The sequence below is a fragment of the Carassius gibelio genome, chromosome B24 (genome assembly GCF_023724105.1).
Source record: "Carassius gibelio isolate Cgi1373 ecotype wild population from Czech Republic chromosome B24, carGib1.2-hapl.c, whole genome shotgun sequence".
NCBI classification, from domain to species: domain Eukaryota; kingdom Metazoa; phylum Chordata; class Actinopteri; order Cypriniformes; family Cyprinidae; genus Carassius; species Carassius gibelio.
Window position 1 is genome coordinate 7520764 of NC_068419.1, and position 16232 is coordinate 7536995.

General features: G+C 38.5%; 1 protein-coding gene across 2 annotated transcripts; it reads right to left on the bottom strand.

Annotated features, from left to right (window-relative positions):
* Positions 1-859: 859 nt before the first annotated feature.
* On the bottom strand, positions 860-15426 carry LOC128013366 (la-related protein 4B). 2 transcript variants are annotated; one of them, XM_052596300.1, is made up of 17 exons: positions 14959-15426; positions 13334-13472; positions 8791-8938; positions 8542-8697; positions 8294-8375; positions 7725-7861; positions 7492-7595; positions 7290-7400; positions 7126-7179; positions 6793-6999; positions 6602-6708; positions 5742-5987; positions 5532-5580; positions 4885-5067; positions 4434-4564; positions 4085-4196; positions 860-3163 (listed from the first exon to the last, which is right to left on the bottom strand). In XM_052596300.1, the coding sequence occupies exons 2-17, from the start codon at positions 13418-13420 to the stop codon at positions 2918-2920; spliced, it is 2160 nt and encodes a 719-aa protein (XP_052452260.1). In that variant the 5' UTR covers positions 13421-13472; positions 14959-15426; the 3' UTR covers positions 860-2917. The 2 variants fall into 2 exon arrangements, with proteins under 2 accessions (XP_052452260.1, XP_052452261.1); XM_052596301.1 differs by having other exon boundaries at positions 5532-5577; positions 14959-15423.
* Between the last annotated feature and the right edge of the window lie 806 nt (positions 15427-16232).

Here is a 16232-nt window from a genome sequence, read left to right on the forward strand (position 1 = left end):
TTTTTTTTAATATATATTTAACTTTTTTATTTTAAGGTTTATATTTAATATTTTTTTTCACTGTATTTCTGGTCAAATAAATGTGTCCTTGACTTCAATAAATAAATAAATGTAAATGAGATTTGAAAATCTTACAAACCTCAATCTTTTGAACAATAGTGAATACAGCAATAAATCTTCTGTATTCAAAAAAGATAATGTCCTAATATTGGAGCTCACATTAAAAAAAAAAAAAATAAATAAAAAGGATTTTAAGGATAGTTTTTAGGATAGTTTTTAGGAATGTCTGTAATCTTGAAATACAGTGTTAAGGAACAAAAAAAATCAGTGTAAATTATGTCAAATGCAGAAGAAATTTGAAATAAGAAATCCGCACTATTTTACCAATCAGAAAATATGACATCAATCATGTGACTCTTGCTTCAGTTGAAGCAGAAGATGCTGGATAATATGATCAAGTTTTATACAAACTAGTTGAGTTCATTAAGCTTAAGTGCGGTTGTCAAATAAACCAAGGTGACAAACCAAACACTTAAATAAACGTGCATTTTGCTATTTATCTCCAATTCCAGTTGTTTTGCTGATTATATAACTTGTAATAGAATATTGTCTGTATACTGATAGTTATGCATTAATACTTTAAGTGTTCGGGAGTTTAGACTGATACTGAAATACAGGAAATCTTTGAGACCTGGAGATCTTTTAGTCTTGTGCTGATAGGCCTGCTGGTTCTGAAGCCTTAACACAATATCTCCATAAAGTATCACTGCTTATATTATGCCATCTTGTGGTCATACTGTTGGTGACCACAAGATTATACCAACATTGAGAATATTTAACCAAGCCTACTTAACAAACATAAAATTTCTCATTAACATTTATTTATTTTTTTCCCATACATTTTCTCATAACCAATTTTAGGGTACCATTTGAACATTTTCCAATTATTTACATCTGTACAGAGAAAGCACACACATCCGAGTGTATACATGTACTACAGTTTAGACTACAAGCATTTACACAGAGGAGAACAAAACAAAATGAGAATCCCACCTCAATCCCAAAAGTATTGTGCTACACAAATGTAGTGACGAAGGCTTCGTGACGCCTCAACCACATCATCCTTTTTTCTACACTTTGGGAACCGAAAGAAAGAAAACGACAAACAAAAAAAACTCCAAACTGTCATCTAAAAAGTTAAGGCAGAGACTTTTTTTTTTTTCAAGTTTAAATAAAATTCAAGTTTTCAAACACTGTTAATTTATATGTGATGTTTCTTTTTAATTTGTTTCTTTTTTTTTTTTTTAAACATCTTTAAGGTTAATGTAATGAAACCTTCATTACATTACCCATGGTATGCTTCATTTATTGATGGAAAAATGATCAGTTGCATTCAGGAAGTCAGAAAAATCAACAAAAACTTTTCTTTTTTTCTTTTTTGATTAACCAAGAAAAAAAAAAACTCACAGGGAAAATACAAGAGAATATAAACAACATACACCATGACGAACATCTCAAAGCATTCTGCACGTGCTCCACGCTGCAGGAAGACATAAAAAAAAAAAAAAAAAAAAAAAAAAAAAAAACGGACTGTCTTGCTCGGCCCAAGACGATTTCTAACTCCAACGAGAACCAATGAACTTAACTAATGAACAGCATGACCGAGAGTGACACTGGAACGCAAAGTCTGCATAAAGGAGAAACCCCACAAAACAGCGCTGGTCCATGTGTGCTGAAGGCTCAGATCTTTTAGCTCTTGATGTATACGTCACTATATAAAATGTACACAATCCCACTCGTATAGTGATGGTGATATGAAAGCGAATCTGTGAAGGTCATACGATAGACGTTGGTGCATGTCAGTGTCTTTCCCTTCATTTCTACAGATAAAAGCACCAAAGTAACCATGTGACGAACCGTAGCACCACACTGGGGGAACAAACGGAGCTAAGAAGCAAATAATATAGCCATCTATCAGTGAGATCACAGCAGACTAGGCACATGAACACTTCACCCCTTGCAACCTGAGGACTTTGCAGTGTTCAGATCTTCCAGAATTGAAGGAAGAGGCATCAGAGCGGATTCTTCCCACACTATTGGCGAGTAGGGGAAAAACAGAAAAGAAATGATACAGCAAACCAATGTGTGCCATTAAAAAGTTAAAAAGAAAAGAAGAAAACGTAAAAGAAAGCATGCACACAAGAACAGGTATACATACACCTGCTACAATATCACATCAGTACACTTTGATAGAGGATTAGCATGTAAAAAAATAATTCAGAGCTCAAAAAAAAACAACAAAAAACAGTCACTCCAGTGCTGGAACATCCAAACATAGAAACGGAACAAAACAGATTTACACAAAAGTCTCACTCATGCAGAAATGGCTGGGGCCGTCGAGATTAAGAATCGCATCGGCACCAAGACACTCAAAGTTAGCAAAATTATATACATATTAGTTTAAAAAAAAAAAAAGGAAAGAACACACAAAAATAAAGTGTTTCAGGATCAGCGCTATTCAAAAAAAAAAAAAAAAAAATCAGTATTTCCTTCCAACAGCACTACTTGAAGATTAAACCCTAAAATAAAGGTGAGCTCTGACAATGTTTTTAAATAGTTAATCTCCAACTGATGCTGGTTCATTAATCCCATTTTCCTTGGAAAACAACAAAAGATCTTATAAATCGAAAAACAAAACGACAAAGGACAACAAAAATATTCAGAGAACCCTTATGCACACAAGTGCTTTTGTCTGTAGGCCCTGATTCCAGTGACAAGCTGTCTGTCTGTGTGTTTGTGTGCGCTCACAGAGACCGTGAGATAAGAGGGACTTGGTTTTTTTTTTGTTGTTTGTTTTTTTGAGCAGCCCTGACAAAGTTTTCATTCCCATTCGGTCCTGGAAGCAAAGACGAGGCCCTCAGGATTGGTGGAAGGAAGCTGTCGTGCCGCCGCTCTGAGGAGGTTTCACGGTCTCTCTGGGACAAGTGGTCGCTGCAGATTTGGCAGGTGCGGGCGCTGATTCTCTGCATCTGCGTTCTGCAGAGTCAGAAGTCTTGATGTCTTCAGCGGTGGAGCTGAGAGGCCGGGGATCTGCTGATGGCTGCTGTGTTGGTGCATCCCTTATCCTCTGACAGATCTCTGCATAGCTTGGCTTCCGGGGCTCCTGGTTAAACAAAGGTTATCGATTATGCATTATGAAATGTAATTCATAATGGCATTCTTTGCATTAAGAATGTAGCATAACAAGAGGCATTAAAGAACAAGAACAGGATCTTTTATCTAGAAGTCTCTTTTGCTCAGTAAGGCTGCATTTATTTAATAATAAAAAAAAATGCAGTAATATTTTCAAATATTCTGTTTTAAAATGTATTCCTGTGATGGCAAAGCTGAATATTCATCAGCCATTACCTCCAGTCCTCAGTGTTTCTCATAATATACTGATTTTATGCTCAAGAAAAATGTATTATCAATGTTGAAAACAATTGTGCTGCTTTATATTTTCGTGAAAACTGTGATAGATTTTTCCAGAATTGTGATGGGTAGAAATTTCAAAAGAACAATTTATTTGAAAAAGATACATTTAGAAATTATAGATATTTATAAATGTTTTACTTTCAGCTTTGATCAATTTAATGTGTCTTGGCTAAATAAATGCATTCACTTCTTTCAAAAAACAAATAATAATAATAAAAAAAAAAAATTACTGACCCCGGACTTTTGAACTTCAGCATATATAAGCGGTCAAAGAGTTTGAGCAAATTACAAAGTGCTGAAGGAACTGATGCAAGAGCGCAATAGTTCCATATGATATATATTTCTGTACAACCCACAAAGCAGGTGAGGTTTTTTCTAACTTTATTTTTTTACATTTGCTGCTGAAAACCTGTTTAAAAAAAAAAAAAAAAAACTACACTAGCCACAATCAGAGCTTGTTTTTACCATAGAAGTTTAAATCATGGTAAAACAGCTAAGCGATGTCCACCAACTGTACCACTTGGTCTCCTAACACTCAACTACAAATATGATTACATAAACCTGACTATTCTGCTATTAAAAAAAAGGTAAGTTTCTGATTTCAGGCTACCTGGACACTTAGCGATACTGGATTGCTCAGTGGTACGGTTTTAGCAGCGGGTGTCTCAGAGCATTTCTCTGCAGGTGTCTGCATCTCTTTAGGTTTTTCTACAGTTGTCGGTCTGTAACATACAAGAAAAACAAGCAGTACATATATTACAATGTGCAATTTTCATTTCATATTTCCCCCAGAAATACACTTGTAATATTAGTCAAAGTTAAGACATTTTACATTATTATATAAGCCAGTGAATTATTTATTCATTGTTTTCTGAAAGAACAGATGGCTGAAATGCCAAAAAAAGTTAGTTAACATTTGTCACATGTATCGATTAGTTACTCAGAATAAGAAAACCCACTTTGTAACGGCTGGAGAGGGTGAGTGTTGGTGGTCCACTGGGGTCTGAGCAGCAGGAGCAGGAGCAGCCTCCACAGATTCTTTGGGGGTCCCTGATATCACGCGGCTGGTGACCACATCCTTATTTAGAGGCTGTGAAGAGACAAAGGAGTCTCTGTGAAACTCCTACGGCAAGGACAGAATGAACAAACATAACAGCTGGACAGCAGGAACACACACACACACACACTTACTCACTCTACAACATTCAAAACACCCAAGGACTTGTCATGGTTATGACTGACAGCAAGGTCTGCTGTGAACCTGGTATGAGTTAATATTTAAAAACCAAGACCATTTGGTAAAATCTCTACAATTCGCAAATATAAGTGCAAAATGTTTTTCCTCTTCCTTTTTTAAAGTGCATCACTCGAACACAAAAGACACTCATGAAAGACAGAATGAAAGTCAACCTTGTCTTTAACTGCTCCGGAGACAATGTCAGACAGTCGGTTGTCAAGGCTGTTTTCAGTTTTTACTTCAGGTTTTAGATTTCCTGCGGCTCCAGGCAGAGGAGGGAAGCTGGACAGACCCAGCTCAAAGCTGGGGGAGGGAGTACGCTCCTGAACAGGAGGGGGCGACGGTGTTGCTGCTCTCTGTTAAACAAAGATTCAGAAAAAGAGTTGAAATGTGGAAAACAAATTGAGCCCACATTGGCACATTTATTTTTAAACTCTGACTAACTTTTGGCAATTCCTCACTATGCTACATTAGTACACCGCACTACAGAAAAACTATTGTTATTGGCCAGTCGCAGGCAGCATAATCAAGCAACTGATATTCTTATTTTTTTTACATGGATGTGCTAATGAAGTCTTTCTTATCACTCTGGATTCTTTCGCTGTCATAAATAAGTTACAAATAAATATTTCCTGAATTTATTAAAAATTATTTGTTAACTTGGCTGCGGAATAAGCAAGATAATGTAGATTCAGACCCTTCAGGCTTGACTGCATATTATATTTTACTTGAAGAACATAGTTTCCCATCATAACAGAAGTAAAACTCAACAAAACATTTGTATAATGCAGTGTTTGTTGAAACAAAGCAAATTACATACTGGAAACTTGTTGTCATCTCTTCTTTTCCTGTATCCATAGCCGCCCCTTCTTCAAAAAAAACAAAAAACAATCAAACAAACTACATGGAAAATATGACCACAATTTCTTAAGGAAACAGAACTCTATGAGCTTTTTTCCCCTGTTTGGATATGGTATTATGACAATATTTATGAAATTAATAAACAGCTGCTGCAGATGTGCAGCACTACCTTCCACGGCCTGCGTTCAGAGAATAATCGGCTCCATTCACTTCCATTCGTCCACTTCCAACCTGGTCCCGGCGCGGATAACACAGACCGCTGGGTAGTCGAGGTCGGCTACCCAGGTGATGAGCCTGTGGAGGACGCGTCCCATTGGGAACTCTCTCCGAAGGGAAAGTAGAGAAAGCAGCAGGGTTTTCCAGCAGAGTGGTTCCACGTTCTGTAGTGAGTCGAATGTGTGTTTTGTTGTGGTTCCTGTTTGAATGAAAGAATGGTTACACAGCTGTTTTCTATTTTAATATATTTAGAAAAGTTATTTATTCCTGTGATGCAAAGCTGAATTTTCAGCATCATTATTCCAGTCTTCACAATGATCCTTTAGAAATAAGGTGACCAGACATCCTGTTTTTCAGCTCTATTTTTAGCGTCCTGACTTATTTTGAAAAAGTCATGATTTTTCCCGTATTTCAAAAATTCTTTATGACAGGGTGATAAGAGCGAGTAGTGGAAGTGTTCTGTCATGTGAGAACAGCCTTATCAAAGGTAACAAAGCTTGTCATAGAACAAAATAACCATCCAATCACAATTCGTTTTTCGATTAATATGCAGGAAGTTAAGGTGGGATAAATGGGTTAAAAAAAATAAAAATAATTTTATTATGAAATAAAATGTCTCATATCGTGGTCCTATGAAGTCATTTGCCTTCCAGGACTGAAGTTACTTAGCCCTGATTTATTTGGAATAGAAATCTTGTCAAATTAAAAAATTTAATTGGTCAATTTAAAACATGCATGCTGAAAAGTATTAATTTATTTCTTTAAACTGGTAGTGTGAATGTATATCAGATGTTTTCACTGTAACAAAAATACCTGGTTCGAGGTGGATATTGGCGAAAATCTAGTGGAGATGTTGCTGACTTAAATGTTGGAGAACCAGCGAAGCCATTAATGAACGCAGGGCTGGGAAATGGAGTAACCTGTTGGTTGACAACACCTGATTAGTACCTCCCCAGACGCCACTCAGATATTCCTCAGAGCCAAATAGGACAAATGGGACTTACCAGAGCAGGGTCCAGGTAGCTCTGCGTAGCTGACCAGCCCTGAGGCGTCACCAGTCTGTAAAGAGGAAACTGTTGCTGTGCTCCATACACAGGTGGGATGTAGTAAGGGGTGTAGCGCTGTTGGACATTTGAGGACACATCCACTGGCCGATACCCATTCTTTGGCACAAAGGTATTGACGGCAATGGCCTTGGCCTTTATTCTTGCCTAGAGTACATTTGTAGATGGACACAAGAACTTTATTTTAAAGTGTGAAAAAGGAGAAACCTTGAGTCACTAAAAATAGCACAAAATATCCTTCAGTGGTGTCACATATGCTGCATTGCCCTCTACCTTTATCGGCTTCCCTTGAAAAGTTTTCACCTCTTCTCTGAGATACTGATATGCCTGAAAGAGTGATGTATGCCAACATTTAGTAACAGGGAGAGAGCTTATTAAAAATCCTGAGGCGGTAATCTGAGATGATCAAATCAGAGGCAATAAAGGAGACACTTTACCAGCTGAGCATCTGCCTCAGTTTCAAAGGTGATGAACCAGTTGTCGTTGTAGGCAAACTCACAATTGATGAATTTGGGCAAGTTATCGCTCTTAAAGAGTGCTTCGACTTCCTGTAAAAGTGAAAGCCAAATGTCATACAACACAAACATAAGCTGAGAGTATTAAAGATGTAACTGAATAAGAGTGATGCATGATGCATACCTCCAGAGGAGTGGCCTCGGGAACCTCTCTGAGAATTACGATGCAGCGGTTTTGATTGGGCCGCACTTTCTCTCCACATTTGTCCACTTGAACGAGAGGCAGTGCTGGTAAGTCGAAAAGCATCATTAAATGTCAGACCCATCTGCTGTGTGTAACCAAACTCATTTTAAGAGTCTAAAACAAAAAGACACACTGTGACCCATAAAAGTGCAAAGGTGATGATTTAGGCTCACTTTTTAAGATGTCTGCAATGAGATCCACATCAGTGGTGAGTTTCTTGATTTGATCAAGGTTTGCCAAAGTCACTATTGGCACATACTGGTCACTATCCATTTGCGAGATGAGGTACATGTCATTGGCTAGATTCTCCCTGGAAAAGGATTAGAGTCAGGTCACCATCAATCCTACACGGACTCAACATCCTCAAGCTTTTAAGAACATTCACTACATTTCAAAAGTTTGGGGTCAATATGATTTTTAATTAAAAAAAATTTAATTAATTAATTTTCTTCAGCAAGAAAAGTGTAGGTCAAGTGTACATCCAAACCTACATTTGCCATAAAACTAAGATTATTGTAAGAATTATTGTAAGCATTTGCATAAGTGTAACATCTCAATGAGACATTAACACAGAACAGTCTGAAATTCACTCTTCTTAATTTAAGGTACAGTGTAGGATACGTTATGTTTAAAATAAATAAATAAAAAGGCTGTGAACTTTTGGTAAGTGCAACCAACAGGACCAGTTACAAATCAATAAGCTGACTCAGTGTGATCAGTTGTGAAAGATGCTAGTAATTACCTAGAAAGGCAGAACTCCAGTGTTGCCTTCAACTGTTCCCGAAGGTCTTCGAGCTGTCTGGAGGAGTCTGAATCATCCACCCCTGCACACCAGAATTAAACAAATGATCAAATATTTAACAATGCTATAGTTATTCATTCTTAATGACTGATTGTGCCAACTGGTGTCATAGTAAAAATGCATGACTGTAAACAACTGTAATAAGAGTAGGTTGAAAACAATAAACAAAAGAACAAAAAGGATATTACCTTTCATACTGGTGTTCTGGTTTGACTCAATGCCCTTCTCACTGGCTGAGCTTCCAATGTACATTGATTCTGACTGTGCTGCAAAGGGCAGCTCTACAGACGTAGATACCTGCTGTTCCTCATTCCAGTTCCCTTTGTCTTCACTGTTGTTATAACCTTGCATGGACAAAAACACATCAGAACCTCTTTAGACTGATAAGGATGGTATACACCAATTTAACTTAGGAACAATCATTTTTGGAGGTGTACCTCCTGAGATGCAGTTTGATGGGTCATCGGCCTCTTCTACCCATGACTGCAGAGAATCTGGGCAGGTTGGAGCAGAGGCCTCCGGTTTAGGTATGTAATTGGCCCATGCCTTCGCATTGGGATTGAGGTCTGAGATCTTGGAGGATTCCTTTAAAAAACAAAAAACATGGGTTATCAATTGGGCACATGATTATGAATCAAAAGCATGTTCAACCATGGGCTGAATCAATGCCTTTACAGTCACGCAACTAAATCATGGTCAGTGGTCATTTAATACGGATATACTGCATTACATAAAATACAAAATCCAAGTAAGATCTGCAAGCAAATGATGCTAGGGTTTGTTTTTTTAGAATGGACTAAAACTAATATTTTTTCAAGATGGCAACCTCATTTAGTAAAAAAATATAAAAAAATAAAATATATTTATGTCATTTAGGTTGAATTTTTTTTTAATCCAATGAAATCCACTGTGGCTAAAGTGTCCAAATCATTTTAAAAGCTACTGTATAACCAAGCTTAAAGCTGGCTAGAGAAGTACTCACAAGTTCACTATAAGCATTCTGCCAGTCCCATACACAAGATCCTTCAGTGGCTAACAGATTATAAGGATAGGGTGCTATGAAACCCATAGAGTTCTGGAAATCAGATTCAGCATCCCGTTCATCATTTGCCATTGTAAGGCTTGCCTCAGAGACAGCATTGTCCCATGCTGATACCAACGCACAGGCTTTGGTGTTATCAGAAAACAGGACATGTGGTTCTTTGGCCCACACCGGAAGGCAGTGACTAGAGTCCACCTCATCGCTCAACTCTGATTTCCCAAGAAGGTCTGAAACCATATTCAGCATGCCTTGCTCTCCCTCCATTTCATCCGAGCCCTGAGGGTTTTCCACCTGCACAGGAACCGTGAATTGATCTTTATTGAGAAAATAGATCTCGTAAGATGGCAAGGTGGCGTAAACATCAACCTGGTCAGGCTCTACTGGTAACGGAATTGCTGTATTTACATAAGAAACTTTATCACTCATATCATCAGCAATGACTTTCAAATCAGACTGATCAAAGTCAAGAGCACCAAGACTGCTTGTTATAAGTTGGGAAACATGAGGCATGGTAGTTGTCAAGCACTCAACGGAAGCATAATCACTACCATGGCCTTGTATAGCACATGACCGCGCATCTCCAGTTTCAAGTGATAGTCCTGCAGTACTCACGAGAGGAATGCCATAGTCAACAACATCTCTGATTTCCCCCATGTCATAAGGGTCTCCACGGTCCTGAATGGATGTAACAGAAGATCTCTGAATGTCACTGGCTTGATGCTCTGAAGAAGGGTCCAAATATTGGCAAGTGCCTTCCCTTGTGCAGTTTATTGACAATGAAGAGCAATCAAATGTCTCCAAAACTTCAGGTTGGCATAAAGGTTGAGAAAGTGTTTGTACATCATTGCTAGCAGAACAAACAGATTTCAAACAATCATTGTTGTTATTCCCATCATTTAGGCAATTAAGCAGCTCTAAAGTCTGAACGAGTCCCTGCGGTTCAAGTTCTGACATTTCGGTTTCACCATCATCTGCACACAAACAAATCTCAGCCAGTGCCTTCTGTTCATCCTCACTGAAGAATTTGCCGGCAATATGCATCTTCTCATCATGCTGTAAACAAGTCTCTCCAATTTCATTGTCCATGACTTGCTCTTGTGCTGCTGCCGGCAGTTCGCTTCCCAAACCCACCTGTATTAAATAACTCTCTGCAATGCTTTCTGGATGTCCTTTATTACAGACATCATTGTGTGATGCGTTTACAAACCAGGTGGAATTGCTCTGGAAGAGATCTTCCTCAACAGGACAATCAGAACTGGGTACAGGTACTGAGTTTGTATGAATGACATCAGAAACAGAACAACGCAAAGAACTTACATTGTAATAATCAGCTTCTTCGGATTTACCAGGGACTTCCATCAGATGCTCAAAGTTCACAAAAGCATTTATAGGAAGGAGAGATGGACTCTTGTCACATGGTTCAGCATTTGCAAAATTTGCATTTGGTTCTACATTCTGTTCCCCGTTTGGACTGACACATTCTGACACAATCTTTGTCTGGTCAGTGGAAAAAACACAGCAAGGGTAAATGTCTTTACTCAAAGTCATGTCCATTTTGTCTTCTTTTGCATTACAAGTGAAATCTAAACAAATATCTTGTGTATGAGATGGACTGCTCAAATGCTGAAGCGCACCAGCATCCTTGAACATGTCAGATTCATTTGTCTTGCGTTCACTTTGCAATTTACTGCACTGCCAAGGATTCAGAATGACCTCGTCCTGTGTTGCTATTTGCCTTGGTTCAACTCCAACTCTCAAACAGGAAGGTGATTTTGACTGGTTGTCTTCTTTATCAGAAGTCATTGGGGTTTCAGAGCAAAACTTTAAATTTTCAATGTCTACAGAGGCATCTTTCCTTGAAAACCCGTGGTTCTCGGTCTCAGCTAACTTTACTGATGCAGATGTGTTGACAGCTGAGAAAGCTTGAGGCATTTTTTTGAGAACCTTCTCAGTCGGGGTCTTCTTGGAAACACATTGATCTGATTCCACGATAGCTATGTTAAGGTTTGGAGACCTATCTCCTGTGTTTCTAAGAGAAGAAATGAAGGAATCAATATTATCTGACAAAACAGGTTTCTTCTCCACCTTTTGGTTCATTGATTCTCTATTATCATCATTTTTGCATTGAGTTTCCAATTCTAATTCATCTGGAGGACCACTCAGATCTTGCGGTCTCAACATAGATTCTTCAAAAACAGCATAATGCATGTTGAGCTCTGAACCACTCTCCAGATCTGTGGCCTTATCACAAAAGCTACTATTAAGATCACGGTTGTTAAGTAGGTCAGCAGGTTCCCCCTGTGGCAATGCAGTATCTGTACTTGACTTCAACACAGACATCTGTCCATTTTGCGCCAGCAGATCTGGGGAGGGTTGATCAATGACGTCCTCTACAGCAGTAAAGGGAGAAAGCGTGTTCTCTATATCTGTATAAAGAGTGAAAACGTCATTTTCAGATATAGGCTTTTCATTTTCTTGAGCAGGAAATGGTTTTAGAAGATCTGGGAGTGTATGTTCTTCAATTTGAAGTGATAAATTTAAAGGTAGACTTGTCGAAGACCCTGTCTCTGGGGGTCCTTTTTCTGTTTGTTGGATTGCTGTAATTTCATGTGAAGGCTCTGAATCCGATATTGTTTGGTCTTTCTGGAGTAATGAATTATCAAACAAAGCCTTTTCAGAGACAGCTGGAGCATTTGCGTACCTGACTGCGTCAGCTTCTGTCACAGACTGGTGCCCACACTCGCTCCCGAGATCCTCCAAATCAATCAAGCAGATGCTATAGAAACTCTGTTCTTTTTTAAAGCCATGGTCAGTGATCAACAGTCCAGAATTTCCATCTTCTGAGTCATCCAGATTTATTGAGCTCCTAGAGTATTTATTGAATGGAGGGCTGACATGCACAGGATTTGATTGTACATCCCACAGGGTCTTAACTTGTTCCTCTTTTGCAATAATGGAGAAACCAGAGTGTTGATCCTTTAAAATGCATGACGGACTAATGCCCAGGGTGTTTTGTCCAGAGGTGGTGTTCTCACTCTTGCCATATCTAGTTAATTTTGTGGAATCCTGTTGACCATCACAAAACCATTTTGCTCTCTTTATGGCATTTTCAGCTATTCTCCTTTTCACAGAATCCAATGTTTCAGGTTCCTTAATTTTGCAATTGTCTCTGCCCTCTGTCCCCATTTCACTGGCATTTCCTTTCTGGACCACAGCCTCGTTGATAGGTTGATCGCCAACAGGTGGATCCCAAAATGCCATTCCTTCCTGTACACTGTCACCGCCCTCTTTAATGAAGTTGAGACCTGCTGACAAGTTTATGGAGGAAGCATTACAACTGGTATCTAAAGCAGTGTTCACGTTCCCATTGTCAGAAGGCTTCTCGCTGGCCAAATCAGTGACAGACCAAGTGCAGTCTCTGACGTCTTTCACTGTGAAGCCCTCGGGAATGGCTGCCTGAAGAAGACTTGTTCTCTCACTGACCAGGTTAAGGTTCAGTTCTTTGCTGAAACAACACCCCATTTTTTAATTTGTGATAGGACACCAATGCAGACCGGTGAACAAAAACTATCTCCTCTCACAAGCTCCTCGGAAAGAGAAAGAGAGACAGAGGCGCACGCTATGGCTGCTTACCCCCTCCCCAGATCCAAAATAGCACATTTAAAATTATACAGCTGACTCACATGGGCCCATCACTCAAATTTGAACTCTCTCCAATGATTGGTCCTTCAATGGACGCTGCTCTTGCACTAAATGAATGGGATCAGCAACTTGGCACGGTCCCAAAACACAAGGGTGGTTCACGCAACCGCCTGTTAAGCCCTTTCACAACGCCCAAAGCTGGGCGGGGTGTCTCAGTTGTTTCGCTAGTAGGTTTTTATTCCCTAATCACAATTATTTAACATGCTTCAAAAGACTATATGTAGGTTATACTTTACCAAAAGGGGAATGTCTTTCTCCTTTGCTTCCTGTGACTGCTGCACCTGTGGCTCCACGATAGTTTTTCCTTCCTGGTCTGAAGTCATGAGCTGTCCAGGTTCTAGCTCCGAACGCAGAGCTCTCCAGACCACCAGGGAACTGTGGATGACGAAACAATGGAAATTAATCAAGTACAAATCTTTTACAAAATCAATTGAAATGACAACACATACAAGGTGATCTATAAATGGGAGCATCACAAATAATATGTTATAAAATCCAACAATATTCACGCCACATTATTCATTAAAATAAACTACCAACTGATTAAACTTATTTTTATAATTATTACTTTATATTAATAATAAAGTATAATTTTATATTAATACTTACATATAAATACACACACACACACACGTATTTGTGTATGCGTGTTATTCACAACTGTTTATGTTATTAAATTTTTTTTTTTTAAACTTAACCCCATTATAATTTTTAAACTTATTGTATACTTAGTTTTGACAACAGGTACAAATTCTTAAACCTTTTGAGACCCCCTCCCCCCCACCTGTACAGTAGAGCTGACTGGTCAATATAACTAATGGGGAAAGCATCTCTGAATGAACTGACCTCATCAAAACCTACAAACACTTAACACGCTGAAAAAGGAACTGTCTGTTACTGAAAACGGTTTGAAATACCAGATATCTCAAATTGATTATGGTCTTTAACAGACTGCAAGATTGCATTCATGAGAAACCAGTTCTTTAAAACACTTGCATAGTCATTTAAACAGAATCTGAGTAAAGAGCATCTATATACTGTAATCAAAAATATTATAAAATATTATATAGGCACATGAATGTAAACAAACATCAATAATGCATCTCAAATAAGATAATTCTACTATTTAATGCACTTTAAAATTTAATTAATTACGCATCTAGGGAAAGATAACATAAGCATTTAATACCTACTTGATCGTGTTAACATAAAAAAAAACCTACATTTGATCTGTCAAATGCGAATGCTGACTCAAGACAGTCCTTTCAAATGACACATGGTAGATGTTTACATTGTAACAGTACGTAAACATGACAGCACCGCAATGCAACCACTTAAAATTAATAATATTTAAATGCAGATTTTATAAAACGACATGTAAAAAACATATGCAAACTAAATAATTTCTGAAAGTTATATAAATGTATTGGAGATGTCAAATCAACCCAATCCATATGTCAAAGCAAATGAATGCTGCAGGCCAAACCCACAAACAAACAGACAGCTGCTAGCTGAACCAGCCAAACTATCCTGCTCCATAAAGTTAACTGCACAAGAACATGTCAAAACAAACTTTCAAATCCTTAAAATCTTTAACTACCAAACAATAAGTGTCAAAAATCCATCAAACAGCGTATTTTAACAGAGAAACAATAAGAGTGTCTGTGTTAGCCTACATGCTAAAGACTGGCAGATATTGAAAATATGGCTAGCCTGTACAGTTAGCTCAAGCTGCTAACATAAAATGGCGAAAAAACACTTCACGTAGTAATTTTTCGATCAAATTATTGTCTAAAACTATACAGGGATGAAAAGCGTGGTTATATATGAGCGCTAATCGCGCGTCTGAGTTTCCACTCACCTGTTTCTGCTCTCTGCGCACGGGAGACTGTTTGCGGCCCGAGCGTCTGACTTGCACGAACAAAACTTAGAAAACAAATCCACAAATCCGTGCAGGAAACGTTCAAACCACCACAAAACCGTTAACAGCCTCCAAATACCACCAGCTCCTCGATATCAGGCCTGATAGTGAACTTTAAAGGTCTGTTTGGTGATGTTTAAGTGACTGGCTAACGTTTGTTGTCGAGATGGTAACAACACCGATAGTTGAATGCGTGTTATTCTTCAAAACGGCTTAAGTCTCAGTGCGAATAACGCAACTAACTTTAACTGTGACGTTACGTGCTAGTTAAACTGCGATATGATGAGGAACGGAGCCACACGCCTCTTCCCTCCCCGTGTATTTGTGTCCGGAGTTGAGCTTCACTCTCTCGGCCAAACCGCACCACGAACTCCCGCCCAGAGCCGCTTTATTGACTAGCCCGCCCACTCTCCACTGCGGCCCTTTCAATAACTCAACGGCTGTATCTTCTATCCGCGTTTGGCTGCAGTTCAATGAACGCCGTCGATAGGGGGCGCTATAAGACAATGAATTGCGAGTGCTCTGACGTCAAAAAGAATAAAAAGTTAAACGCTTTTTTGTAGTTATGGTATTGAATGAAGGCATAGGGTGCTTAAATTTAAAGCGAGTGACTGCATTTTTATGTAAACAGTAACTTTTTTTTATTATTAGCTACTTGTCCATGAACTCATCATAACAGACCCTTTTTAGACTGTTGTAAATAATGTTGGGTGCATAATATGTTCATTGTGTTTAAATGGTGAAGGTGGCAGCAATGGTAGCGCTACATCTCATAAGGAATGTATCCAATCAGGATGTTCACTGCGACTCCTGAGAGTGTGAGTGGATGGTCTGGCTTGTATTAAAAGATTCTGTGCTTCCGTTTCATCTGCAAGATTTCTCGGTTGAGATAGACTACGGATACTGATAAAGGCCAAAAAAGGATTTCTGATCTCATGTGGATGTGCTGTTGTTCTCAAACCTTCTTAGTGCAAGAATTAAAATGTGTAAGAAGAGTCATTAATAAAAACTGACATATCTTTTTACCAGTCCACCATCCCATTAATGTCTGTCTGACTGAACAAAGGTGTAATAGTGAGAAATGAGAGGTAACCAGGAAAAGAGAAAAGCTTTTAAATATGTCATAGTCATAGAACATTTCGTAATATTCTATTTTAGGCTTATCTATGTTTAGAATGGGTTTAGTGGCTCTACAGACACCATAATGAGTGATC